The sequence below is a fragment of the Anarhichas minor genome, unplaced genomic scaffold (genome assembly GCF_050575085.1).
Source record: "Anarhichas minor isolate MPS153535 unplaced genomic scaffold, ASM5057508v1 ptg000090l, whole genome shotgun sequence".
Taxonomy (NCBI): Eukaryota; Metazoa; Chordata; class Actinopteri; order Perciformes; family Anarhichadidae; genus Anarhichas; species Anarhichas minor.
Window position 1 is genome coordinate 721,159 of NW_027466536.1, and position 26,680 is coordinate 747,838.

A 26,680-nucleotide genomic window follows, 5' to 3' on the forward strand; every position below is an offset into this window, starting at 1 on the left:
CTTTAATTTCACACAACTTGGTTTCCCAATTTCTTTCACTACTTTTACTGTCACAGAATGTTAAACCCAGTATTTTTATTTCTGGTTTGATGTTAATGTTAATGTTACATTGATGGTGTTCGTCCCCGATCCAAACTCCCTCTGTTTTGTTATGGTTTAGTTTAGCTCCAGATGCGAGTTCATACAGAGATAGGTTGTTCGTTAAAGCATCCATCTCCAGCTGGTTTTTTACGATGACAGTAATGTCATCAGCGTATGCGATGGCTGTAACTTTGGGCATATGACCTACACTTAAACCTGAGATTAGATGATCCGAGTTTATTTTTTTAATTAGAGGATTGATGGCGAGGATGTATAACGCAGCACTTAGGGGACAGCCCTGCTTCACTCCTCTCTCTACTTGAAAGGTTTCAGTTAAAACACCATTTACATTTACACAGATATTTGATTTAACATACAGACATCTCACCATGTGAATAAAAGACACAGAGGTAAGAGTTAGTCTGTTTTATATCCCCTATAATATTCCTTTAAGGAAACATGGGTTTGGGTTCTTATGGATTAACGTCATGTAACTAAAAATGTAGTGAAAGAGAACAACAAAACGAGCCAGATAAGTTATTATCATTATGACAAACATGTGCTTCTAGACCAGGGGTCACCAACCTTTTTTAAACTGAGAGCTACTTCAAGGGTACCGAGTAGTACGAAGGGCTACTTATTTGATACAAACTTCCTGAATAACAAAGTTGCACAGATCACCTTTTAATAATAATAAGATATGTGAAGAGACTGTTTGATCACATGTCAGTTAATTATTCCTCACAATAATTATTAAGAATGATTTCCACAACAATGATGGTATAGCTACACATATATATTTAAACATGCAACTTTTATTTCTGTTAATCTGTTTCAACATTTGAAAGTCAGAGGTATCACATCTCTGATATTTTTGTATCATCACATGATTAAAGCCGGTTACTTTTGCACATAGCGCCTGCTGGTGAATGATCCAGTGGTAATGTAGACATGTTGGGAATTCTGGGTCACCTTTGCATTGCGCAATGAAGCCTGCATGCCGGCCCGTCATCGCGGGAGCCCCGTCTGTTGTCACCGACACCAGCTTTTCCAACGGTACCTTTTTCTCCACGAAGAAACTAGTAACCAGTCTCGTCTATAGCCGAGCGGGGGATCCAACCCTCCGAGGCGCGCGAGCGTCTCCGGGCGCCCGCGTTCAAACCTCTAGTCTGGGCCTTTTCGGTCGGATTGCGTTGCCTCGCCTCTACCTCCGCCACCCCTGAGTTGTTGCCCCGCGGACTGTTCTGAGGATTTACGGACCTGATGAAGGGGTAGCACTCGCGGCGCGCGTCTGGCGCCAACTGGAAGCGCCCGCCATTCGGAACCTGAAAACCTAGTGCGGTGCGGCGGCCTCGTTCTGGCTGTCCGCCGTGCGCCTCCGGGTACCCAACTCTCTTATGACAAGAAATATTGTCATTTTAAAATCTACACTAATGCAAGCGTTTTTGATTAAAAAAGAACAGCAACTACAATTGTAGATGGAGCTCAATGGTGACAAGTGCTATTTTTAGAACAAGCCTTGCGGGCGACTCACGTGGTAGCTGCGGGCACCGTGTTGGCTACCTCTGTTCTAGACTGTTACAGAGCTCAGAAGGTCTGGTCCAGGCTCCAAGGCCTTGGTCTGGAGTTTAATGTAAATGATCACTTTGTAATGTGGTCTGTTTCATCAGATGTCTGTCAAACAAAAACAACATTTGCAACTCTGTATTGTAAGTTTCAAGCTGTGGAGAATGAGCTGCACCATCGAGCAGACTGACACACAGCGACATGGAAGTTAAACATGAAAGGAAGGAACAGAAATCAGATCCTTGGAGGGAAATGGACTTAAGATCTGAGTCTCAGCTCCAGAACAGCGTCCTCACACAGCGCATCATGTGTCATCACTGTGCCTGTAATATGTGAGGCCTATGTGTATTTATACATCTTGTAAACTTGTTGTACATGAATAAAGCTTTTTCTAAGGACATACAAACTGTAAAGAACAACAAAGAGAGAGTTTTACTGTTGTGAAGAGCACAGCAGGACAGAATGCTTTGTTTGCAGCATGAAAGAGTTTTTAATTAATCTCATGTTTTATGTGCTGTTCACAGTTAATCTACCAGAGAAATGGTTATTGGTTATGGTCACGATTATGATCACAACATTGTTATTGTTGTGACAATAAATGCGCTGTTGATCTTTTAACTCAAAACTAGCGAACGTGTTGTTTAAGTAATAAAATACATCTTATTTGTATTTATGTTTTCTACATTACAACTTAAAGCTCAGTCATTAATGCGATCATGCCAGGAGCCCCTGAATGCACCATTTTCTGCTGTTTCCCATTCTAGTTTTCTTATTAATTGCTTATAAATTGTTCCGGTGTATTCTTGCTCAGTGCAGACCTCTGGGTGTTTACTGCCTTTCCTAATGTGGGAGAAAAATGTATTTGTGTCTTGAAATATATTTGTGTAAAATCAATCATACCCATAATTTGAAATGTACCCATGTATATTCATACTGTGATATTGACCTGTATTATTGTCATATGTTATCACGTCACTGAAACAGGGAGTCTAGTATAGCGGCCTTGGAGCCCGGGTGAAGATGGGGGATGACGTAGATAAACAAGTAGGGCAAGATTTCTAACGCAGGAGAAGAACAGGAGCTGGTCGCTGTGACGGGCGGCCAGAGGCGGAATCAGGAGAAGACGAGTGGGGAAGGAGGCTGTGGTTAATCAAAAAACCCTCTGTTATGACTTGTCCAAGGTGCACAGTGTAACTTCTTTAGGTGAAAGTTCAGAGGAGGAGGAGGACATCAAGGGGGGAGAGACTTAGGGTAGGGAGGTATAAAGTAATGTAGGCTACAGTGCTATTGTGAAGTTAGTTGACTCCAGACAGCTCGGTTTACTTGTATACTTTGTGATGCAAATTAATCTGTTACTGTAATAAGTTACTGAGCCAGCCGTCAGGTATTAAGTTTTAACACAAGTCATAAAGTCAAAGAAGCTGATCATCAACGGGGGGAAAAAACGACAACAGTAAACGGGTTAGTTATCTACTGCCAGCAAAAGTCCACTTCTGGGTAGAATAATGTGCATTTAAGTTTGCAGACTCACACAAGCTACAAAGGTTGAAAGAGCATCATTTTGATGTATTGAATGTTACAACAATAATACTATTAATAACAATAATAATACGTAATAATAATAATTAGTATTTAACAGTTATTAATTGTAATAATAATAATAATGATGATGACATTAGTTTTATTCATCAAGAACAAAATCTCCATTAGTGGTCACTTTAATCATCAGCTATCAGCGAAACATTGATACTGTAACATTTAAAGCCACTCATGCTTCCCAAAACAAGCAACGTGTATTTGTCAGTGTGTTTGATCATTAATAGTATAACTATTTCTATTAAAAGTTATTATCAGCAGAGGACATGTTCACAGTGAGCAGCTCTGATAGGAAGTCTGGCTGAACTGCACCATAAGCCTCGACCATCATCAGTGTGTTTGCTGCTCCCAGAATAACTTCAGTTTATTAAACACTGATCAACATCAGATGGTTGTTTTCACATCGAGACTCTGAACAAACATGTGGACCAGTTGGAAAACGACTTTTGATGGAGCTCTGATGCATTTTAAATCATTTTTAGAGAGAAATGAGTGGGAAAAGCCGCTGATCAGTGGTGTCCACGGCGGTGAGGAGGTGAGGTTTGGAGGCTCCTCAAACACAACACAGAGATCATCAGAGCTCTACATGACTTCAATATGAAGAGACACTAGTCCGCTATCGGCTCCCTTCACCGTCAGCCTTCAGTACTTCTTCCACATTTAGTTTTGAGTCTTTATCAGTGAAGAGAAAACACAAGTGACTCTGCTTTCAGACTGCACTGAGGAGTCCCGGGCTGGGTTGAGTCTCCACGGTTCTCATGGTGTGTTTAAGTGCAGCCCCGTGCTCTGAGCTCTTCAACAGTCAGTCAGACTCTCGTGTTCTCGTGACTACTAACACAACGATAGAAAATGGCAGAAGTAGCTCCAGCCCCAGCCCCCGCGGCGGCCAAAGCAGCGAAGAAGAAGGTGTCCAGGCCGAAGAAGGCTGGTCCCAGCGTCGCTGAGCTCATCGTTAAAGCTGTGGCCGCATCCAAGGAGCGGAGCGGCGTGTCTGCTGCCGCCGTGAAGAAGGCTCTGACCGCCGACGGATACGATGTGGAGAAGAACAACAACCGCGTCAAGACCGCCATCAAGAGCCTGGTGACTAAGGGGACTCTGGTCCAGACCAAGGGGACCGGGGCCTCTGGCTCCTTCAAGATGAGCAAGACGGCTGTCGAGAAACCGGCAAAGAAAACCGCTCCTACAGTCAAGAAGCCCGCAGCTAAGAAACCCGCAGCGGCTAAAAAGACCAAGACAGCGGCAGTAAAGAAACCAGCAGCAGCCGCTAAGAAATCACCCAAGAAGGCAAAGAAACCCGCAGCGGCCAAGAAACCCGTCAAGAGCCCAAAGAAGGTAGCCAAGAGCCCCAAAAAGGCCACCAAGAGCCCCAAGAAGGTGGTCAAAAAGGCCCCCGTAGCCAAGAAAGCCCCCGCAAAGAGGGCTGCCAAGCCCAAAGCCAAGAAAGCAGCACCCAAGAAGAAGTGAGCTGTTATCAGTCTGAAGTACCAACGCTCCTATAAAAGGCTCTTTTAAGAGCCACCCACATCTTCATAAAGAGCATTTTCCTGTTTATTCAGAAGTTCTTAACAGCAGAAAGTTATTTTATTTGAGACCAAAAAAATGACACACTATAAAGTAGCAAAATTGAATCCACTTGTAAGGAGACATATGAGGCACAATAGCTAGTTTGTATTGATGTTTTATTTGCTGTGTGATGCAGCCTATGGGTGGGCTTCGTTGTATGACTGATTGTAGGTGGAGACAAGACGAAACAAATGTCAGTGTTTCTAAATCCAGTTGAAAGTAAACATGAGCAGCTGCATCAATTTATCTGTCTGGAAACTCAGGATGGTGAGTGTCCAGATTGAGCCACATAACATAAATGTGCTGCAAAGCTCCAAAGCTAAATAACTAAATTCGTAATACATCAGACCAGTCTGTTTGCTGACCATTTGGCTTGAACAGGATACTAGCTCTTTCATTGAGGACGTGTGTGGCCCTTAAAAGGGCCTTTGATGGTTTGATAACGAGCAGTTAGAGTTTAACCGCCGAAGCCGTACAGAGTGCGTCCCTGTCTCTTCAGAGCATACACCACATCCATGGCGGTCACCGTCTTCCTCTTGGCGTGCTCGGTGTAGGTGACGGCATCACGGATCACGTTCTCCAGGAAGACCTTCAACACACCGCGGGTCTCCTCGTAGATCAGACCGGAGATACGCTTCACTCCACCACGGCGAGCCAGACGGCGGATAGCGGGCTTGGTGATTCCCTGGATGTTATCACGGAGCACTTTACGGTGACGCTTAGCGCCTCCCTTACCGAGTCCTTTCCCGCCTTTTCCTCTTCCGCTCATTTTCACTGGTCAGAGTCTTACAACTGAATGATGTTCGCTGTTTGGTTCACAGTAATTTAAACCCTGCATGAGGACGTGATAGAAGACAGAGCCTGGGCTTTTAGTCTTCTTTGGGTTTTAATTAAATTATCTCTGTTGTGCATCAGCGCCACCTGCTGAACAAAAGCCTAAATCAGGGACACAATGTCTCCTAAGCAAGAGTGAAACGTTTGGTACTCAATAATGTACTTAAAAAATTAACTAAAGTACCATCCTGATGTGACTCAATGTAGACACGTTGACAGACAGTACTTTAGTATTTTGTCTGTTGTACTAGTTTCTCTTAGTGCTTTAAATCTCTGATGCCACACAGTAAAATATATTTGTCCAGGCCACTGCCATCTAATTGTATATCTTATAGAAAATATGTTTATTATATGTTTATTATGTTTTTTTTATTATACATTTATACATATGATATACGTATACATATCATGATAAATATATATTTATCGTGGTCACCATGATCACATGGCAGCTCCACTGAACTACCGCCCTGCAGGAAGTCTGATTACAAAGATCAGCCACACTGTATCACAAAGGTTTTCAGATATGATTTTGTCGTTCATGATTTTAGTGACCTGGGGCCCTCTGCCTCAGATACAAGTTCATATGCCACCATTTGTATTTGTATTTATTATTGTGTAAATCTCTTCAGTGGCAGAGCCAGTTGAGTTTATGTTCAGATGTTTGTATTTATTCATAAAATCACCAAAATGATTTATAATATGCTATTTTGTTTTAAGTCCAGTGTTTCCCATTTACATCAGAATAAGAGGAGTACATTAATAACTTAAGGTTATGATCATTTTTGCAGGGTTGGTGGAAACAGTTGATAAAACAAGAAAAATTGGTTACTTTGGCTTTGTAACTGATCTTCTCCCATTTCTCAAACTGTTCTTTCATCTCACTTTGTTTCTTAATCCGGTTTAATTGTTTTTTCCCTAAACATTTTTTCTTATTCCACTCGAGGTTGGAGACTTCATCAATGCAGTTTATAAAACTCTGCTGGTATGTGGTACAGGTCCTTGAGATTTACTGCAAATACAAAATCCTGAGGGATCTCTCTACCAGGATAGAGAGTGGACAATTATGTAGTGCACGGCAGTATCTGCTAGTGGACCATAACAGTTACGTTCAACAACAGATTCAAGTTTAATAAATACAACAGGATTTCTTCTTTAGATGAAGTGTGTGGCTCCATCATTGGCTGCAAACTGGACAGTCTGGAAGAGGTGGTGGAGAGGAGGACACTGAATAAACTATGATCCATATTGGATAACCCGGACCACCCTCTCCACCACCTACTGCAGGGACAGCGGAGCACTTTCTCCAACAGACTGATCCAGCTCTGCTGTCACAAGGACAGATACAGGAGAACATTCCTGCCCTCTGCAATAAGACTTTACAATAAATCATCCACTAGACATGCATACAACATATAACACTGCTATACTGTCGTTTGTTTGCTATGGTTTATCTATATTTGCACTACTGGTTAGCTTGGTCAATCTTTGCACTACTAACACCATATATTTCATTGTATATATTGTGCATTTTTATATTTTATACTTAAATATTACTTTAGTACAGGGTAGGAAATTTACATATTTTTTGGGGGGCAATTTTTGCCCCCACTGACTGAAATCCAGGGGCATTTTCAAAAAATTGGGGGCACTTTTTGAAACATGTGAAATAACATTCAACCTTTGTTCAAAATAATAAATATACTTATTTAGGCTTACAGTATATGAGCAATTGTCATCAAATGGCAATAAGACTATTCGGCAGTAGTCTACAGATTCAAAGTGTTTTCTTAGATTTTTTGAACAAAAAACAAACATAAATCAGACAATCATATTCAATATTATTCTTATTTCTTTGTGGTTATTATTACATTTTTTTTAAAAACTATTAACAATTATTAAGGCAACGATGCCTTGATTACATATACATCAGTCATTGTATGGAATTATTGAGAAATATATTTTTGTAGCACCTCAAATATTGTGATATAACCCATTTTTGTCCTGAACATATATGCATTAGTCATTGTGTGGAATTTTTGAGAAAAACATTTTTATAGCACCTTAAAAATTAAAAAAAAGTGCCATTTGAAGGTACAAATTCAGTTCAGAGTTTTTGCTTAATACAATCTTAATTGACTGTCAGTCAGGTATTATTCATTTCCAGCAATCCTCAAATCAAAGAATAAAGAGACTTTACGCACAATTTAGGTGTATTTTCCCTTTAACTCACGAAATGCAGGTAGCATGTTCTATACTTAATGTGAATATAATTAATTTAATCAAATTTCCATTATGCAATATGTAAACGTTGTTGGCATCTTATTCTGAAAACCGGATGTTCGTCTGAAGAAACCAGATGTTGTCTCACGTTAATCTTTCCGTTAACTTTCAAAGTCCTTCGCTCGCTCCCGATCTGCGCCGTTTGAATGGGTTTACCGTGAATTTCAGGATATAGGTGCACTACAATTTAAGTGTATGCTGAGTTGACCGCAGTCACAGGTCTGATTAAGAAGCGCTCCAGTTATTTATTCCTTTAGAAAGTTCGGGGGCATTTTTTGCCCCTCTCCTAGTGATATCAGGAGCAAAATTATATTCCTTAGGGGCAGTTTTGCCCTTTGCCCTCGTGTATTTCCGACGCTGCTTTAGTATATTTTTCGCTGCTGTAACAAACAAATTTCCCCTTGGGGATGAATAAAGTATCCATCCATCTGTTAAATGTAACTTAGTGATCCGTATCTCACTCAAACAACTAACAGGTCTTTGATCTACAGATAAAAAAATCTCCAGAGTTCAGCCCTTCTGGCATCAGTGCTCAATATTCTACAAAAATGCAGTTTGTGCTATAAACATGTTAAGTAGATATCAGCAGAAAACACAATCATAGAATGATAATATACAAGACAGAATCTGTAGAGTAGAAGAGCACCTCACAGGAAGTTAAGGATCTGACTCAAACTTAGTAGTTATGTTTCCATGTTTTGAAATTGAATGATACTGTGGTTGTTGAAAACAGTGCAGCTTAGTTTGTGTACGAATGTATTTTGAAAGGCTCCTAACTTGCAAACTTTGAGCAGTTATTGTGCATATCAATATTAACAGTATATTCTACATTAAGTGCAATTACTTATTTACCCAATTGTTGTGATTCATTCATTCATTTGAACCTCTTTCAACCTTAAATACAGCAGGAACTCCTCTTTAGATGAAGTGGGTGGCTCTTAAAAGAGCCTTTGTGTTGTTGGTCTCCATCAGGTGTTTACTTGGAGCTGGTGTACTTGGTCACAGCCTTGGTTCCCTCAGACACCGCGTGCTTGGCCAGCTCACCGGGCAGCAGCAGGCGGACAGCGGTCTGGATCTCCCTGGAAGTGATGGTGGAGCGCTTGTTATAGTGAGCCAGACGAGAGGCCTCACCGGCGATGCGCTCAAAGATGTCGCTCACGAAGCAGTTCATGATGCCCATGGCCTTAGAGGAGATGCCGGTATCAGGGTGGACCTGCTTCATCACCTTGTACACGTAGATGGCGTAGCTCTCCTTCCTGCTCTTACGCCTCTTCTTGCCGGTCTTTGCGGCGGTCTTAGAGACGGCTTTCTTGGAGCCCTTCTTGGGCGCTTTGACGGTGGCGTCAGGCATGGTTTCAGATTTCTTCTGAGTTGGAAGATGTTTCCAGAAGGACAGGGCGGTCTATATATATCAACTTTATGCAAATTTCACTGTGCTGTTGCTTGCACAGGATTGGCTGTCTTCTGAGCGGGACTGAGCATGCGCCAAAGACCTAAATGTTACTGTGCTGTTGCTTGCACAGGATTGGCTGTCTTCTGAGCGGGACTGAGCATGCGCCAAAGACCAAATCGTTCCTGTGAGCGGATGTCTTTAGTGTTTGAATGACTAAATTACTGTCGGTGATACAAAGTTATAAAACATACAGGTTTACATTAATCTAGAGGGAACAAATGGTGGGAAATGATTCATTGCCTGACAGGAACAGTAAGTAAGGCATAAAAAGTTGCAGCTTATTATAACTAGTGTAATTATTTGAGATTAAAGGTTTTGTACTGCACTAAACTGCCTTTAAGTATAAACATTGTTGGAGGGATTTCACAAGACAGAACTTATCCGATCATGAATGTACGTCACATCCGACCACGCCAACAGGTTTTTTTTTTATCTTCATGTGTATCATATGTATTAACCAATTCCAGGTTGAGCCTCATGGCATCAGTGCTGAGATTCGCCAGAAGTACTTTAGATACATGACAGAGCATGTGATCGTGAGCCACTGGTTAGTCCGCTCTGCTCCCGTACAGCGTTTAGAGCTGACAAAGACATCACAGAAGTGGAGCAGCCACCCATCGGACAACATTGTTAACTCTGTCATTTTATCTCAAGGCCCACAAAACAGAATTGTTTTAATACAAATATTGATTAGAAAAGTCTCAAACGATGCACTTTATGACTTAGTTGAACGACACTAAATTAATTAATTTCTGAACCTAGTGCTAGGCCTACTGCTTTTATTACTTATAACTTATAGATACATTTGAGGACAGTAAATTACTGTCTTTAGCTGGAGTGTGGGGCTCCTATAAAAGGCTCTTTTAAGAGCCACCCACATCATCCTCGATAAGCATTTTCCTGTTTATTCATAAGTTATTAAGAGCAGACATAAAAGTTACATATATTTGAATTGAAACGGAAGAGTGATACAAATGTCCCATTGCTCATATAGTTACACGCTATACTTTGACAAATCTAAACATGCATACAGGAGGTGAATAAAGTAGCGAAAATGAATCCACTTCTAAGGAGAGAGAGTCATATATTAGACACAATAGCTAGTTTGTATTCATGTTTTATTTGCTGTGCGATGCATCATCTTATCTGTCTGGAAGTTCAAGATTGTAAGTGTCAAGAGTAAGCCGCATCACTTAACAAGCAAAGCTTCACATCCGTATAGACAGAAGGCTGACAAAGGTTAATAAGCCTGCCAAGGATAGATTATAACCGTAACACTTTGCACTGTAAAACCAGATCTTTTTTTCCGGGCAACTAATCAATATAATAATCCACTGCACTGAACTTTAACAGAAGAGTAATACGCATGGCCCATTGCTCATAGTTACACACTATACTTTAACAAATCTATACATCAAAGTTTACTAAGCGCCTACAGTAAGATCCTAGTTAATATCCACTATTTCTTTCAAGATGATATTTTTGGCCATCAGCTACCATCAGCATCCATAAAGCAGGTTATAGTAACATGCGTGATGTGATGGCCTATTAGTGCCACTGCCATGCATAAACATACCTGTTATCTTGCATACAATACTGAACTATTAAAATAATGGACAGATTCATGTTTGGGAAAAATTAAAAAAAAAGTTTTTAAATATTAAAAAATATGAAAAATTGTCTAATCAACCAAAAATGTCACGACTCCCCTGCAGTACCACCACGGACCCCCTGTTGAAGACCTCTGGTATATATCAACATGGAGCCGGAGACACTTAAACTGATTAAGAAGGCCGGCTCCATCATTGGCTGCAAACTGGACAGTCTGGAAGAGGTGGTGGAGAGGAGGACACTGAAGAAACCATGATCCATATTGGATAACCCGGACCACCCTCTCCACCACCTACTGCAGGGACAGAGGAGCACTTTCTCCAACAGACTGATCCAGCTCTGCTGTCACAAGGACAGATTCAGGAGAACATTCCTGCAAACTGCAATAAGACTTTATAATAAATCATCCACTAGACATGCATACAACATATAACACTGCTATACGGTTTGTTTGCTATGGTTTATCTATATTTGCACTACTGGTTAGTTTGGTCAATCTCTGCACTACTAAGACCATATATTTCATTGTATATACTGTGCATTTTTTATATTTCATATTTGTATTGTATATTTATTGTGCATTTTTATACTTACTTTTATTTCTTTAGTATATTTTTTGCTGCTGTAACAAACAAATTTGTTAAATAAAGTATCCATCCATCTGTTAAATGTAACTTAGTGATCCGTATCTCACTCAAACAACTAACAGGTCTTTGATCTACAGATATAAAGTTAATGACTGAGTAAGTCAGTAACAGCAGAAAACACAATCATAGAATGATAATATACAAGACAGAATCTGTAAAGTAGAAGAGCACCTCACAGGAAGTTAAGGATCTGACTCAAACTTAGTAGTGATGTTTCCATGTTTTGAAATTGAATGATACTGTGGTTGTTGAAAACAGTGCAGCTTAGTTTGTGTACGAATGTATTTTGAAAGGCTCCTAACTTGCAAACTTTGAGCAGTTATTGTGCATATCAATATTAACAGTATATTCTACATTAAGTGCAATTACTTATTTACCCAATTGTTGTGATTCATTCATTCATTTGAACCTCTTTCAACCTTAAATACAGCAGGAACTCCTCTTTAGATGAAGTGGGTGGCTCTTAAAAGAGCCGTTGTGTTGTTGGTCTCCATCAGGTGTTTACTTGGAGCTGGTGTACTTGGTCACAGCCTTGGTTCCCTCAGACACCGCGTGCTTGGCCAGCTCACCGGGCAGCAGCAGGCGGACAGCGGTCTGGATCTCCCTGGAAGTGATGGTGGAGCGCTTGTTGTAGTGAGCCAGACGAGAGGCCTCACCGGCGATGCGCTCAAAGATGTCGCTCACGAAGCAGTTCATGATGCCCATGGCCTTAGAGGAGATGCCGGTATCAGGGTGGACCTGCTTCATCACCTTGTACACGTAGATGGCGTAGCTCTCCTTCCTGCTCTTACGCCTCTTCTTGCCGGTCTTTGCGGCGGTCTTAGAGACGGCTTTCTTGGAGCCCTTCTTGGGCGCTTTAACGGTGGCTTCAGGCATGGTTTCAGATTTCCTTTGAGTCTGAAAGATGCTTCCAGAAGCACAGGGCGGTCTATATATATCAACTTGATGCAAATTTCACTGTGCTGTTGCTTGCACAGGATTGGCTGTCTTCTGAGCGGGACTGAGCATGCGCCAAAGACCTAAACATTCCTGTGAGCAGATGTCTTTAGTGTTTGAATGACTAAATTACTCTCCGTGATACAAAGTTATAAAACATACAGGTTTACATTAATCTAGAGGGAACAAATGGTGGAAACGTGATTTATTGTCTGACAGGAACAGTAAGTAAGTAAAGCAAAAAAAAAAGTTGCAGCTTATTCTAATAGTGTAATTATGAGAGATGAAAGGTTTTGTACTGCACTAAACTGCCTTTATGTAGAGGCATTGTTGGAGGGAGCCGAGAACAAAGGATTTCATTACCAACGACTCCTTCACTGGAATAAAGAACTTTAATGGTTCTTAAAATGTTAAATACGTTTTGTTTATTTCAAAAGACAGGGTTGCACAGTAAAATGTAAATTGTTACCTCTTCTCTCAACACACCCACACAACAACTATTTAATTCAAACATATTACAATCCATGATTACCAGACATACACAGGGCACCATGTTTACTATTAGTCGCTGTCCATTGACGAGGGCTGATGAATTAATGTTGCTGTGGCTTATTGTGAAGGGAGGGACGGCCCTTCAAAACCTCCGTTATTACAGTTTATTACAGTGATTGTTGAAGCACTATCTGTGAAACAATAAACACTTGTAGCCAAAGCATTTACCAAGTGTGCCAAAGTAAATTAATGTTCTGTTTTACTCTGTTTGCAATTTAATAACACACTTCTAATAAAACTGTAACCATTGGTCACTATGTTGCTACACTACTTTTGCCAATTTCCTTTCCACAGCGACATTATGTGAAAACATTTTTACATAATGAGTTCACTTACAAATCAGAGCTTAACACTATAAATAGTACTGTTTTTGTCTTCTTCTACTGCGCTTCTGTTGGAGAAGAGAAAAAAATAAACTTCCCCCTTACATTGCATTAGGATACCTAATCCTAATGCATGTATGTGTGTTTGATAAATGTATGACAAGACTAGTAAACTGTTATACCTGTTAAACCAGAAATAAAAATACTGGGTTTAACATTCTGTGACAGTAAAAGTAGTGAAAGAAATTGGGAAACCAAGTTGTGTGAAATTAAAGAGGTGAAAAAATGGGAAAACAAAAATACTAATTACAAATCCAGGGTAAATACAGTCAAGACTTTCATCTTATCTAAACTACTTTTTCTATCCAATATTTTTCCTCCATCCAACAAAATGATCATCCAGTTAAATAAACAGTGTGTGAACTTAATCTGGGGCACAACCAGGGAAGTGACCAAACGAGAACTGATGTATAAAAGTAAAGTGTACGGTGGGTTAGGGGCCCTAGAGCTCGGCGTCAGGTTACATATTGCCTTTGTTAAAAATGTCTCTGCTGCCATCTCCAGAAACGCACTCTGGTTGGGAGACGGCTCCATGTGGAGGAAGAGAAAGGGGAAACAGAGACAGGGCGCTGACTACAAGTTATTATACGGAGATTTTACTAACCACTATCAACACCTACGCATCGACTGGAAGAGTCTACCAAGTAAAGCTATCTATAAAAAGATCAACGATTTTAAACATGGTGGACTCGTTAAATATACAAATTTGACAAATGGCGAGGAAGTAATAAAAACATTGAAGGATAAGAATCTCTCGGAGAGCATCAGAGATGTCCGATGGCTCATGGCAATGAATAGACTCGCTGTAAGAGCCACTGTGTCATGGAGCTGTTATGTCACCACGAAAAAATGTCCCATGATGCATTGTAACGAGGACAAAATACAAAATCACCTGTTCATAGACTGCTACAGAGGGCAACAGGTCTGGGCCTCACTTCAAGGCCTCGGCCTAGTGTTCAATGTGAACTATAAATCTGTGATGTTTGCTCTGTTTGATGAGAAGATGTCCGTTAAACAAAGAGAACTTTACCAGCTCATTGTCAGCATCACATGTTTTAAAATCTGGAAAACCAGATGTATAATGGTAATACAACAGACTGTAATGGACGGCAACATGGTGGTGAAACATGTCGTCACTGAACTCAGGAGAAGGAGAACTATTGATAAGAGCCAGTCCCTCCCGTGGCATTTGTTAGACTTTTGACCCAAGCACACAGCACTTTTCTTGCATCTGTCTTTGTGTTCTTATGTTTGTATACTCGTGAACCATGTATGTATTTGTGGAACTCTAGATCTGATATAAATTAAATAAAGTTAAAAAAAATAATAATAAAATAAACTGTTATACCTGCACACAGAAAGGAAAAGCCACAGGTGTTTTTCATTTCAGGACAAATTTCTGGTTAGTTTTCATTTTCTGACAATTGCTTGTTTCAGAAAATAATCTTCATAAATAAATCATTGGTAATTACAGCCCTGAAAAACATTAAACAGCTTTACATGTAGACTTTGTGGTCTAAAATCATGTATTTGACATGGTTGTAATGTTTCAATGTTTTTCCAAAACTGACAGAAAAAAAGAGAAAATGAGACCTAAACTAAAGTTTGTGTCAAAGTGACCTCAGCCTCAGGAATAACTACTGTTGGGCTCAACTTTATATCAATAACCCCAATTAATATACTTTAGTCTAAATATGCAATTAACCATATTTATGCGGCGATGTTTTTAAAATAGTAGTATGTTTTTGTTGTTGAACAGAGAAGCATGAATACAAAGCTCTTTATCAGGAGTGTTTGGCTCTTAAAAGAGCCTTTGAGGTTCTGGTTCCAGCAGTCAAAGAGGCTCCAGGTTTACTTGGACTTGGCGGCCTTCTCGGTCTTCTTGGGCAGCAGAACAGCCTGGATGTTGGGCAGCACGCCGCCCTGAGCGATGGTCACTCCGCCCAGCAGCTTGTTGAGCTCCTCGTCGTTGCGGACAGCCAGCTGCAGGTGACGGGGGATGATACGAGACTTCTTGTTGTCGCGGGCAGCGTTTCCAGCCAACTCCAGGATCTCAGCGGTCAGGTACTCCAGCACAGCCGCCAGGTAGACGGGGGCGCCGGCACCGACACGATGCGCATAGTTTCCTTTGCGCAGCAGCCTGTGAACACGACCGACTGGGAACTGGAGCCCAGCACGAGAGGAGCGGGTCTTGGCCTTAGCTCTGGCTTTCCCTCCGGTTTTCCCTCTGGCACTCATCGTTAGATGCTTTTAGAGAAATGAACGTTGACCAACAACCGAAACCCTCTTTTATACGTCCGCGGAGCGCGCGGGACGTTTCCTGACAAACAGACCAACCAGAAAAGAGGCTTCCAGCAGAAGAACAGAGGGCGGACCATTCTACATTTTGGCGGGCAATTTGAAAGCATTTTCCGCCAGTGAGCAGCGGAGACTCGGGCGGTGGGTCGCTGCTCTGGGCGGGGCTGAGCTCCAGGAGGAGCCCTCACCAATCAGGAGCCGGAGGTCTGAAGCTGCGTCACCATTTCACAGCCGGTCCCACAGTTTAAGAGCAGCGTGTCTCCTCTCTGACTGCATGTTCCTCCTGATCAGAGAAAGAAGAAGAAGTCATGGCAAGAACCAAGCAGACCGCTCGTAAATCCACCGGAGGCAAAGCCCCCAGGAAGCAGCTGGCCACCAAGGCTGCCCGTAAGAGCGCCCCGGCCACCGGCGGCGTGAAGAAGCCTCACCGTTACAGGCCCGGTACCGTGGCTCTGAGAGAGATCCGTCGCTACCAGAAATCCACGGAGCTGCTGATCCGCAAGCTGCCCTTCCAGCGTCTGGTGAGAGAAATCGCTCAGGACTTCAAGACCGACCTGCGCTTCCAGAGCTCCGCTGTTATGGCTCTGCAGGAGTCTAGTGAGGCTTACCTGGTCGGCCTGTTCGAGGACACCAACCTGTGCGCCATCCACGCCAAGAGGGTCACCATCATGCCCAAAGACATCCAACTGGCCCGTCGCATCCGCGGAGAGCGAGCTTAAACTGTCTGCTGATCCACAAACCACAACGGCTCTTTTAAGAGCCACCTCACTCTCTCTGAAGAGCTCATTCCTCTTCTGCAAACTCATGTTTTACCATCAATGACAACAAATCAATCGTCAATAAAGTCCTTCTGTACCAGTATTTTCTACAACCTAAATATTTGAAGGCTACATCCCCGAACCTCTTAAATACATTTAGTCCGTGCACGAAGTATAATAATGTTGTCTCATCGAATGAACACGCGCAATGCAACTTAGCGCACCGAATTATAATATTACATTACAGTCATTTAGCAGACGCTTTGATCCAAAGCGACTTAAAATTCAGAGTCTATCACATTTCTACACCGAAGGTACAACTACGGGAGCAATTTTGGGGTTAAGTGTCACATCGACATGCGACTAGCAGAGCCGGAGCCGGGAACCGCCGACCCTCTGATTGAAAGACGGCCCTGCTATCCACTTAGCCACAGTCGCCCTAATACTTGAATTATGAAAATTGAGTAAAGTGAGTCAGAAACAGACCGCTCACCTTCAAAGTAGAAGTTGCGCGTTTTCGAACGCGTTTGCTCCAGCGATCAATTAAAGTGAGCTAAATGAATAATGCATAAACACAAATTATGAATAATGAACATAATACATGGTTGTGATTAAATCATTTCTGCCACAATTGAACTGAATTATTTGTACATAATGATTCATTATATCATTGTATTTATGTAAATAAAGGCTTAAACTATTTGGGTGAATGTGTCAGGCTGTAGCGTTGAGATGTGTGAGAGTCTGACTGTAAAACGAGTTGATTTACTCTGAGCTTTGACTTTATTGCTCTGTTGTCATGACAGTAACACCACGAAGCTATCACATGTGAAATCCGTCAAGTTTATTTCCTGTTTGCACTTTTATATTCTACATAAAATAAAAAGAATGAATAACAATCATTTTGCAGGATTATCCTCTGGGCTGTGTTTAGAGTGCTTCAACATCATGACTTTCCACCTCATAAAAGTCTCGTTCAAGCATTCTCAAATGAACAGTGCCAACACAAACTTTAAATAGTGTTTTTACATACAGCAGTCTAACAAGGTGCACATGTTTCTTCTCACAACAATGGTCTGTAATACAATACATTATAGCAGTGCATGGCGGGCTGTGTATTTCATACCTGGGCTTTCAGTGCTCTCCTACTACAGTTGAACCACCTCCAACCTCATTATGACGCCAGCATGACGGGATGCTTCGTCATTAACAGGCAATGCATATTGTCAAAATCAATGTCATTAACACAATGACAAGAACAAACTCACAAGAACCAGTCACATATATTTATATGACAACAAAGCAGATAGAATAACATAAAACCCAAATAACACGATTCAACGGGCCTCTGCACACTCAAGCAAAACTGCGGCGCTAAAACAGGCATTCCGCCACACACTCCAGGGCACGGTCCATTCAAATACTATTTACATCAGAGGGAACAAAGGTCAGACCTGTCCTCCCTCCGCCTTTAAACCAAAGAAGGTATCTCTGTCGTTTTTTATTCTCATGCTGTGGGATCAGTCGGTGTTTTTTTCAGCATGAGGGCAGCAGGGTTAAAGCGGGTAGTCCTCACTTTGGGGGGGATCGGGCTCGTCTTCTACGTGGGCATGTTTCTAAACAGGGGATATGAGCCTACTGACAAAGAACTGGACTCACCGCGTATTATCAGAATTTTTTCAGACATGGCAACAAACATCAGCAATCTCTGTGAGTTGAAGCAATGGTTTACCTTTCTTCCAGTGTACATGTTACTCTGTTTTATTTCGTTTTTATAAGGTTGAATGTCACCTTTTCACTTCAAATGAAGATGGTGAAATGGCAAGGAAGTTTGGTTCAGTTTGATTTGATCAGACATTGTAAGAAAGTTAAGCGAAAGGATTCAAATGTAAATTCACTGTATACAACAAAAGGTATTTTATGCGTAGCCGTTTGCATGTTAGCAGACAGAAGTATGACACATTAAAAGAATATTAGTATGTAGTAGGACACAAATGTTTTTGTTTGGAGAAAGAAAAATGCTCCCCTGGGGTGTTGAATATTAGGTTAAATTGCCTCTATGTGACTTTTCTTTTCTTGCAGTCTGCTGTCTATTAATGAGGTCAAATTTAAGTGCACAATTTATGAGTTTATAAATGGAACAATCCATTCTCTCCATTATCTTGTCTATGTTATATTGATTATTGTGTTTTATGTATTTTTCCTGAAGTCTTTATTTAGTCTCTTTTGTGTGCTGATATAATACACAGACAGAACTAATGGCTCCTACACTAATGCTTAACTTCCCTCTGGATGTCAATAAAATGTTATTTTTGTGTAGAATCAATGAAGAGAACACGAATCTCAAGAAAGATTTTGATTTTGAAAAACTATAGTCCACTATTTTCTACAAAAGGTGGTCATGCCTCTAGCTGATTTCACTGTGTCCCTGTCATCCTTTTGTCAAGTCAATGTACTCCAAGCTTTTGAGGAAAAGCAGAAAAGCATGCAGAAAATGCTTGAAGAGGACAGAGGCAGACAGAGAAAAGCTGCAGAGGTCGAACAGCCATCAGTCAAAAAGCAGCCACAGCAACCTGAAGCAAAGATGCAAGACCAACAGAAGGCCCCCAAAGAGAAAAAGTCCAATAAACTGTTCCCAGACTCTGTCCTGTTCAAGACGTGGGGGGAAAATCTGTCTGAGGACGACCAAAGAGAGGCGCAGGGTTTGTATGAGAAGTACGGATACAACGTTTTCCTCAGTGATCGCCTTCCTCTAGATCGAGCTCTCCCAGACACCAGGGATAAAAGGTAGGCTACAATTTATCATTGTCATTTATGCCAAACCTGCCATTCCACTTTGTACACAAAAGGTCTAGATGAATCTATGTTTGCTGACCATCCTTCACCTTCCAGTTGACATGGTTTGTCTTTAGACACAGCTCACTAATGGAAAGATGGTGTGAGAAATCCTTCTGCTTGTGAATAGGTGTCTTAAAAAGAGTTACCCAAAGGACCTGCCAAGTCTTGGAGTGGTGTTGATCTACCTGAATGAGGCCCTGTCCGTCATCGAAAGGGCTCTGCGCAGCATCATCGACCGCACCCCTAAAAACCTGCTGAAGGAAATAATGTTGGTGGATGACAACAGCTCCTATGGTTGGTTGGCTGCAAATGATTCAGATTGTGCAGATTGTAAACATGAGCTCATCTAATGTTTGTATAGGCTAAAATAATTTGAGGAAGGTTGGCCTGAGGCAAGTTTTTAACCAAATATTTTTGGATGCTGTTCTAATCTGTGGTGTGTATTCTGTGTTACTTTGTGACTGTAATTTACATTTTGAAAGTATCTACTTCTTTCAGCAGTCTTGTAAATCCCACAGAATGCGGTTTGGTTTGTCAAATGAATTTTTTCATTTTGAGAAGTTCGCTTATTTGCTCTCTTATTTGCCAAGATTTTAATGAGAAGATTGAGACCACTGTTGCATCTGTATGGTAAAATATGAAACTACAGACAACAGCTGTTTAGCTTATTTTAGCATGAAGACTTGACAAAGCTTAAAAAATATCTGCCCTCTAGCACGTCTAAAGTCCACCAATTAAAGCTGGACTGAGGAACGTTTGTGTCCCCTCTCTGGCTTTGACTGTAATTACCATATGACCATAGCAACGGAACAATAGCTGTCTGCATTGGATTCGGAAAATGAATGCTGTTTACAGGAAGGATTAAAGTAAAAATAAAATTAGCATGGGCACATAAACCCCAGTACGATGTAACCCAATGGCCCTGCATTTAGTCAATTCAAGGCTGTGGATGTGTGGCACTGGATTGCCATATATTGAATGTTGTTTCTCTTTTTTTTTTGTCCATCCTAACTTGCTTACAGGCAACGAGTGAAATAAAACATCAGAAACACCTTTCAGTATAATGAAACCATTACAACATCAATGTTAAAAATGTAATTTAAATAGCTTACTGTAGTTTGTGAGCATGTGAGGCATGTCTATGATCAGAACTGTGACTCCCTCTCAAAATCTTCTCAAATCTGCTTTGCATTCTGGGTAATCAGTGTGCACACTGTTATCTCTGCCATGCCTGAACTTACTTGGAACTACATAACATATAGCCCACATTTTCCTCTCAATTCAGACGACTTGAAGGGGGACCTTGACGCGTACGTGAAGATGATCGAGCAGCAGAACCCGAGTCTCCGTTTTACAAGAGTGAGGCACAGTGAGCAGCGAGGCCTTGCATATGCCAGGGTTTCTGGATGGAGGGCTGCTACTGCTGACGTGGTGGCCATCCTGGACACGCACATTGAAGTCCATGAGCTGTGGTAAGAATGCGGCAAAAAATAAATCCTGAGGCAATCAGGTCTTGCACAAGGAAATTGCAGTGGTGGTAATAAGGGATAGGTGAGTTCTACTCAGACGCGCAACCTTCTAGTCACAGAGTCATTTGTAGTGCAATAGTATGGCAAGCTGATTTTTGAAAATGAGGTTAAGCAAAAAAATAAACCGCTTGACCTCTGCATCACTGTTGAAAATGTTCCAGTCTAAAACTCTCTCCACCTTTTAAGTGCTCTACCAATGTTGACTTAGGTTGGGTAAAAATCAAACTTAGGTTCACGGGAGATCAAATAATTAAAAACAAACATACTTTGTTTGTTCTGCATGTTTGGAAAGATATATCTACATAAACCATGAAATAACAAAGGACTGTCTGGCTCTTGACAATACACACCACCTCGCATTCAAAAGTTACAGTCCTTTTGAGGAAAGAGACAGAGAAGTATTGAACCAGTGGTCTAACTGTTTGCTAAGTAAATGTCAGAAGGGTACAGTGATGTGAGAACCGCTTCTCTTCCATTCTCCTCGTGCAGGGCCGAACCCTTGCTGACACAGATCAAAGGTGACCGAACGGTGGTGACGTCCCCAGTGTTCGACAAAGTCAACTTTGATGACCTCAAGGTTGATGAATACCTTCCATCTGCACACGCCTTCGACTGGGCTTTATGGTGCATGTATGAGGGGTTTTCGGACGACTATTACAAACTCGGAGACGGCTCGTTGCCTGGAAAGTAAGTTAAAGTGAAATCAGTAAGTCTTGTTCCAATTTGTGTCAAACAAATATGACACCATGGTCTCATTAATCGTATCTTGGATGAGGCGTTCTTGATTATCTAAAAGCTTGACTTTTAATGCTAATACTGATGTAAATTACACAGTTGCGACCGTTGTCTTCTTTCACCTCAGAAGTCCATCTGTCATGGGGATCCTGGTAGCTGACAGGAAGTATCTAGGAGAAATTGGAGTCCTCGATGAAGGCATGAAAGTGTACGGTGGAGAAAATGTTGAGCTGGGAATTCGTGTGAGTAAGCATCACCTATCTAACATGCACATCTAACAAATCTTACACCTTATGACGCAGTCCCAGGCCAACTTTCAGCAAGAAAGAGTGCAGATCCTGGCTTCAGTACAGTTACCCCTCTCACTCTGTGAAATGACTAGGGGTGTCATTTACAACCGTGTCTTTCGCACAAAACGGGCCTGAAAAACCATGGGAAAAGTTATGATCTATAAAAACTAACTCGACGGGAGAATGTGCGCACCTGTAGAGCACACATGCATACACACGTTATGGAAAAGGGGGCAATTGGCGACGCAGATGGTGAGGTGGTGAATTGAAGCCAGATTGTAAAAATTAAAAGTGAGAGGAATTCTTAAATGTGCAATGATTTGATTTTGCTTCATATCGCATGTGACTTATAGATCCGCATTATCGTAAACATTCAAACTAGCAGTTTTATTTGTGCCTGTGCGAGTGAGCCTATTCACTCAAATCTCAAATCAAATTCTGCTCAATATTTCAATAGCGCTCTCTGCACACCACAGCGCAGAGGAAAAAGGCTGGACTACAGACATTCATCAGCTGTGGAGTGCACCACCAATGTAATTATCATCATCGTTTGTAGAAACCCAAGAAAACATCAAATAGCATGATTAAAGAATTGCAGAACAGAGCGTCATTGATATCTTATTATACTGTGGCGGGCCGTGCATTTTATACCTGGGCCTTCTACAGTCAAAATCAGCAAAATTAACACAATGGCAACAACAAAGTCATAAGAACCAGTCACATATATTTATATGACAACAAAGCATGACACATCAATCCAGCAAACCTGCAGCGGATCCACGCATTCTACCACACAAGAGCACAAGCCATTCAAATATTATTCATAAAAACGACACGATAGACAAATGAACAGTAGTAACGTTACTGCAGATGTAAAAAAACAAACGCAGTTTGTCACTTACCGAATGCTGTTCACTTAAAGACAAAGTCCATCCTCCTTTCTTTATTGGCGAAGAGTTTAATCCCAGTACATCGTTTCAGTTCCAGTAAGAAGTCCTTCTCGATTCATGGACGCCAGTGACAGTCGAGCCTCCCCAGTTGTATTCCGCCGGTCTGTGGCGGCCGGTTCGCAGCGGGGCCGGGATCCCACCTCCGCTGCGACCGCCGCGGACCGGAGCTCCGTTTCCCTGCGAACGTGTTCGTTGATCTGTAGATCCACTCGGGTTTCTCCAAAAGTTTTCAAAAGCACCGTAGTGTCCTGCCGTGCTATGGCGTCCTCAGGTTAGCGTAGCGTAGCCCAAACACCAAGACGCTCAGTTAAAATGAAACACATTCCCAGCCATAAAATGTGCGACGCTGTCAGCCAGGAACACCGTTCATACAAATACTTTTCCTGGCTGAGTCAGGGCTGCTGTTATAATGTTATCATTTCTTCCATATCTTTCAATTTGAACTCTTACTACTTCAACTAACTTCTGCCAGCTTCCTTCAATTTCACATTAGTCATGCGCTCGTCCACTGACCAATCACGGCGCACGTTAATGCAGACGTATTTAGAAGGCTACCACGCATCGGTGCCAAAGGCACGTCAAAGAATACGCCCAACATGTCAAACTAAAGATCTGATTGGTTGAAGACTATGACAATGAACAATATCGTCCCCATTTACTTAAACTGCAAAGGCTCTCTAGCGGGCATCGGGCCTCTCTCCTTACATAGCAATATAGGGGCTGAATCTGATTGGATAAAAGCTCTACTTAAAACAAGCTGTGCTGGAAGCAGCGCTGCAGGCTGGAAGCAGAGCAACAGAGGAGGACAGGAGCTGTGCAATGAGAAAATAAGCTAATGGGAAAAAAAAAATTATAATACATGTAGTATATTTGTGAAAAATGATTAAACTATAAAACAGCTATAACTTTGTGATTCTGTTTAGGCCAGCAAAGAAGGCTTAGCTGGCCCTGGCGGCCCACCACTGCTGTGCATATATTAAGTTCGTTTTCATATAGATTTTGCGTGCAAAATTACTGCAGGGAACAGAACTTAATTTATTAAATTGTGGTTTGTTCGATAAAGACAGATACAGTCTACTGTATACATAGCCAAACTGAAAACAGCTATGCGATGCAGGTATCGTAGCACAGTGGAGACACCACACTGAGTGTCACGCACTTTCTTGCTGACAGCCTGGGTTGGGAAGATTGACGCTACAGCTAGCATCCACTTTGCTTTGCTTGCTTGCCCACATTTTGTAAACTTTTAAGTAGCTCTTGCATTGACACAATTGATCATTCAGTTTTATTGTATGAGCTCTTACTTTGCTCATGCAGGTGTGGACATGTGGAGGCAGTATTGAAGTAGTTCCATGCTCCAAGATCGCTCACATCGAGAGGGCCCACAAGCCCTACGTGCCTGACCTGAGCCAAGCCATGAGGAGAAACGCCCTGAGGGTAGCAGAAATCTGGATGGATGAATACAAACACAACGTAAACTTGGCGTGGAACGTGCCATTCGAGGTAGAACAAAAACGATGATGCCGTTTCTTGGCATGCTGCATGCTTCTCCACACAGGGTGCAGGATGAACATCCAAGAGTCCATACATCATTAGTTATGAGCGCATTTGAATTTCTTAAGTTACAATATCACAAACATGTCACTCCATATTCTCTGCAGAATCACGGAATTGACATCGGGGACATCTCAGAGAGGAAAAAACTCAGGGAAACGTTAAAATGCAAACCTTTCAAATGGTACCTGGAAAATGTGTATCCCAAATTGGATCCCTTGGACAACCTACTTGCTTACGGAGGAGTAAGCTCAGTTTTATCTCATGCTTTGTTTGTGTACTAGAGGCAGTACAGGGGTGTGCAGTGGGTGTGTCACAGCCACATGCAGTGCCACATGAATGTATTTTCTAATGATTCACTACCATGTGCAATAGTGGTCAATATTTTCTCTGGGTTTGAGAAATGATGAACTTCCCCTTTTATAGCTGAAGAATCTTGATGCTGATATGTGCTTAGACCGAGGCCCAGTACCAGGTCAGACACCCATCGCCTACGTCTGCCACTACTATGCACCTCAAGTAAGTGAAGCAGCTTAAAAGGGTTGTCTCTCAAAAAATTTGTTGTCTTATTTAAACGCCCAATCTGCTTGCTGCTTAACTTTTAATAAATATTTTTCAGGTCACCTATTATCGCTCAAACGGTGAGCTTTATATCGGCGGCATCAAGTCCCATAGGTACAATGACAACCAGTGTTTAACTGACGTTGGGAAAAAAGATACAGAGCCTGGCCTTTACAACTGCAAAGAGGCTGTGCAGAAAGGAATGGGGATTTACTGGGACTTCACTCAGGTACTACAAGTTCAACTATTGTCAAAACACAAAGCAAAGTATATGAAAGTCAAGGAAGAGGAAGTTTTATCTCAGTAAAATAGTTGGTGAAAGTCAGTGTTTGAAATTAGAGAGAGGATGCGTTTAGGGTGACTCATAGCTCAAAGTATTGACTGTGGTTGTCTGAATGTTTTAAGATGACGTACTGTGCATCCCTATTATTAAATTTTTACACCTGTCTTTTCTAGGGCAAAGAAATGAGGAGCAGAGAGACAAAAAGATGTCTGGAGATTAAAAACAGCAAACTTCTAATACAGGAATGCTCTGGCCAAAGATGGAAAATCCAACACATAATCAAGCCCTTTTAAAAGTGTGTGTGTGTGTGTGTGTGTGTGTGTGTGTGTGTGTGTGTGGCCAACAAGAATTGCACTTCTCTGCTCATAGGTCAGTGGATAATATCACCTGTATGTGTTAAATGTAAAAGAAAGTCAGTGAAATTAGACGGTGAAAGCTTCTCTATTTGAGATATTTTGTAAATCTTTTTTTTGAAATTACATTTCCCTAAAAACTCAACTTTGGCAATTTGCTCAACATCTTATGAATGGATGTCATTTTTTGGTTGACCTTACTAAACTCAAGTGGTGTAAAAAAATCTTATTGGATCAGTAGACTGTTAAAATGCCGTTGGTATTCAAAGTACAAGAGTAAAATACATTTAGTTCTATTCCTTTCATGTTTCAAGATCAACATTTATGACTGGTTAAGTTTGTCTGTCTGTTGTTGCTACTGTGCTGATCGGATGAAATGCAAGCTGTCTCCCAGTCGGTCTATATTACAGGTATTGTGTGGAAAAGAGCATTGCTGGGATCACATTGACTAATAGCATCTTACCTCAGGCTGCTTATAAAGGACATACACACTTTTACGCAACTTAGAAATGCAAGTTAATCCTTTTTTTCCTCCCTTTAATCTTTCCACTCAAGGACACCATATTATGTTCTATTTAAGCATAAAAGCTAGTGTTAATGTTTTGTACGTATTAAAACATAGGGCAACGCAAAAGAGAAGAGTTTAAGCGTTGTTTGTTTTGCTGTTTAAATAAAGTTGTGTCTGCCTGCTTCCCTCCATGGCAGAAGTGGACATAAAACAATAAATGCTGTTAGTTAGATGCATCATTGCAATGATGAAATGTAACTTTAAGGTTTTAGTTCTATAACAACTGGCCAGTTATTACAAATGCTACATCTGAAAGCAGTTTTATGCAATATGTTTGGGGCTGCTGGGTGAATCTCAGGTTTCAAAATATAATGTAAATGTTTTTCTTAGTAACCTATCTATACTTACTACTTACTACTGTGCATTATCATCTGTTACAGAAGTAGCCTCTAGGCAGAGAAAGTCAAACACAGATCATATGGTAAAGGAAAAGTAAATAGGAATAAAGGTCAATGACG

At 41.3% G+C, this 26,680-nt stretch overlaps 6 protein-coding genes across 6 annotated transcripts in view; 2 read left to right on the forward strand and 4 right to left on the reverse strand.

The window, feature by feature from the left end:
• LOC142938869 (uncharacterized) overlaps window positions 1-15,743 on the reverse strand; it is a 37,990-nt gene extending 22,247 nt beyond the window's left edge. Inside the window, exons 1-2 of the mRNA XM_076082309.1 lie at window positions 15,361-15,743; window positions 4,329-4,338 (exon numbers count right to left, since the gene is read on the reverse strand). Of these exons, the coding sequence (XP_075938424.1) occupies window positions 4,329-4,338; window positions 15,361-15,743 (393 nt within the window). The remainder of the gene's footprint in view (window positions 1-4,328; window positions 4,339-15,360) is intronic.
• LOC142938878 (histone H4) lies at window positions 1,522-5,615 on the reverse strand. Its single transcript, XM_076082319.1, has one exon. The coding sequence runs from the start codon at window positions 5,573-5,575 to the stop codon at window positions 5,264-5,266; it is 312 nt and encodes a 103-aa protein (XP_075938434.1). The 5' UTR covers window positions 5,576-5,615; the 3' UTR covers window positions 1,522-5,263.
• LOC142938874 (histone H2B-like) lies at window positions 6,290-9,301 on the reverse strand. The gene has a single exon (XM_076082315.1). The coding sequence runs from the start codon at window positions 9,272-9,274 to the stop codon at window positions 8,900-8,902; it is 375 nt and encodes a 124-aa protein (XP_075938430.1). The 5' UTR covers window positions 9,275-9,301; the 3' UTR covers window positions 6,290-8,899.
• On the reverse strand, window positions 11,899-12,517 carry LOC142938876 (histone H2B-like). The gene has a single exon (XM_076082317.1). The coding sequence runs from the start codon at window positions 12,508-12,510 to the stop codon at window positions 12,136-12,138; it is 375 nt and encodes a 124-aa protein (XP_075938432.1). The 5' UTR covers window positions 12,511-12,517; the 3' UTR covers window positions 11,899-12,135.
• A 368-nt stretch (window positions 15,744-16,111) lies between the features above and the next one.
• On the forward strand, window positions 16,112-16,522 carry LOC142938871 (histone H3). Its single transcript, XM_076082312.1, has one exon. It carries the CDS (start codon window positions 16,112-16,114, stop codon window positions 16,520-16,522), a length of 411 nt encoding a protein of 136 aa, XP_075938427.1.
• Window positions 16,523-18,102: 1,580 nt separating this feature from the next.
• Window positions 18,103-25,594, forward strand: LOC142938868 (putative polypeptide N-acetylgalactosaminyltransferase 8). The gene is made up of 11 exons (XM_076082308.1): window positions 18,103-18,271; window positions 19,009-19,348; window positions 19,527-19,693; window positions 20,685-20,871; window positions 21,418-21,615; window positions 21,791-21,905; window positions 24,221-24,406; window positions 24,565-24,702; window positions 24,884-24,976; window positions 25,077-25,247; window positions 25,475-25,594. Exons 1-11 carry the CDS (start codon window positions 18,103-18,105, stop codon window positions 25,592-25,594), a joined length of 1,884 nt encoding a protein of 627 aa, XP_075938423.1.
• Window positions 25,595-26,680: the final 1,086 nt, after the last annotated feature.

Coding starts and splice junctions, on each gene's coding strand:
- LOC142938876 (XM_076082317.1), bottom strand. CDS start 12,510: ATGCCTGAAGCCACCGTTAAAGCGCCCAAGAAGGGCTCCAAGAAAGCC.
- LOC142938871 (XM_076082312.1), top strand. CDS start 16,112: ATGGCAAGAACCAAGCAGACCGCTCGTAAATCCACCGGAGGCAAAGCC.
- LOC142938874 (XM_076082315.1), bottom strand. CDS start 9,274: ATGCCTGACGCCACCGTCAAAGCGCCCAAGAAGGGCTCCAAGAAAGCC.
- LOC142938868 (XM_076082308.1), top strand. CDS start 18,103: ATGAGGGCAGCAGGGTTAAAGCGGGTAGTCCTCACTTTGGGGGGGATC. Junction 24,977..25,076: donor GCCACTACTATGCACCTCAA/GTAAGTGAAGCA, acceptor AATATTTTTCAG/GTCACCTATTATCGCTCAAA. Junction 25,248..25,474: donor TTTACTGGGACTTCACTCAG/GTACTACAAGTT, acceptor TGTCTTTTCTAG/GGCAAAGAAATGAGGAGCAG.
- LOC142938878 (XM_076082319.1), bottom strand. CDS start 5,575: ATGAGCGGAAGAGGAAAAGGCGGGAAAGGACTCGGTAAGGGAGGCGCT.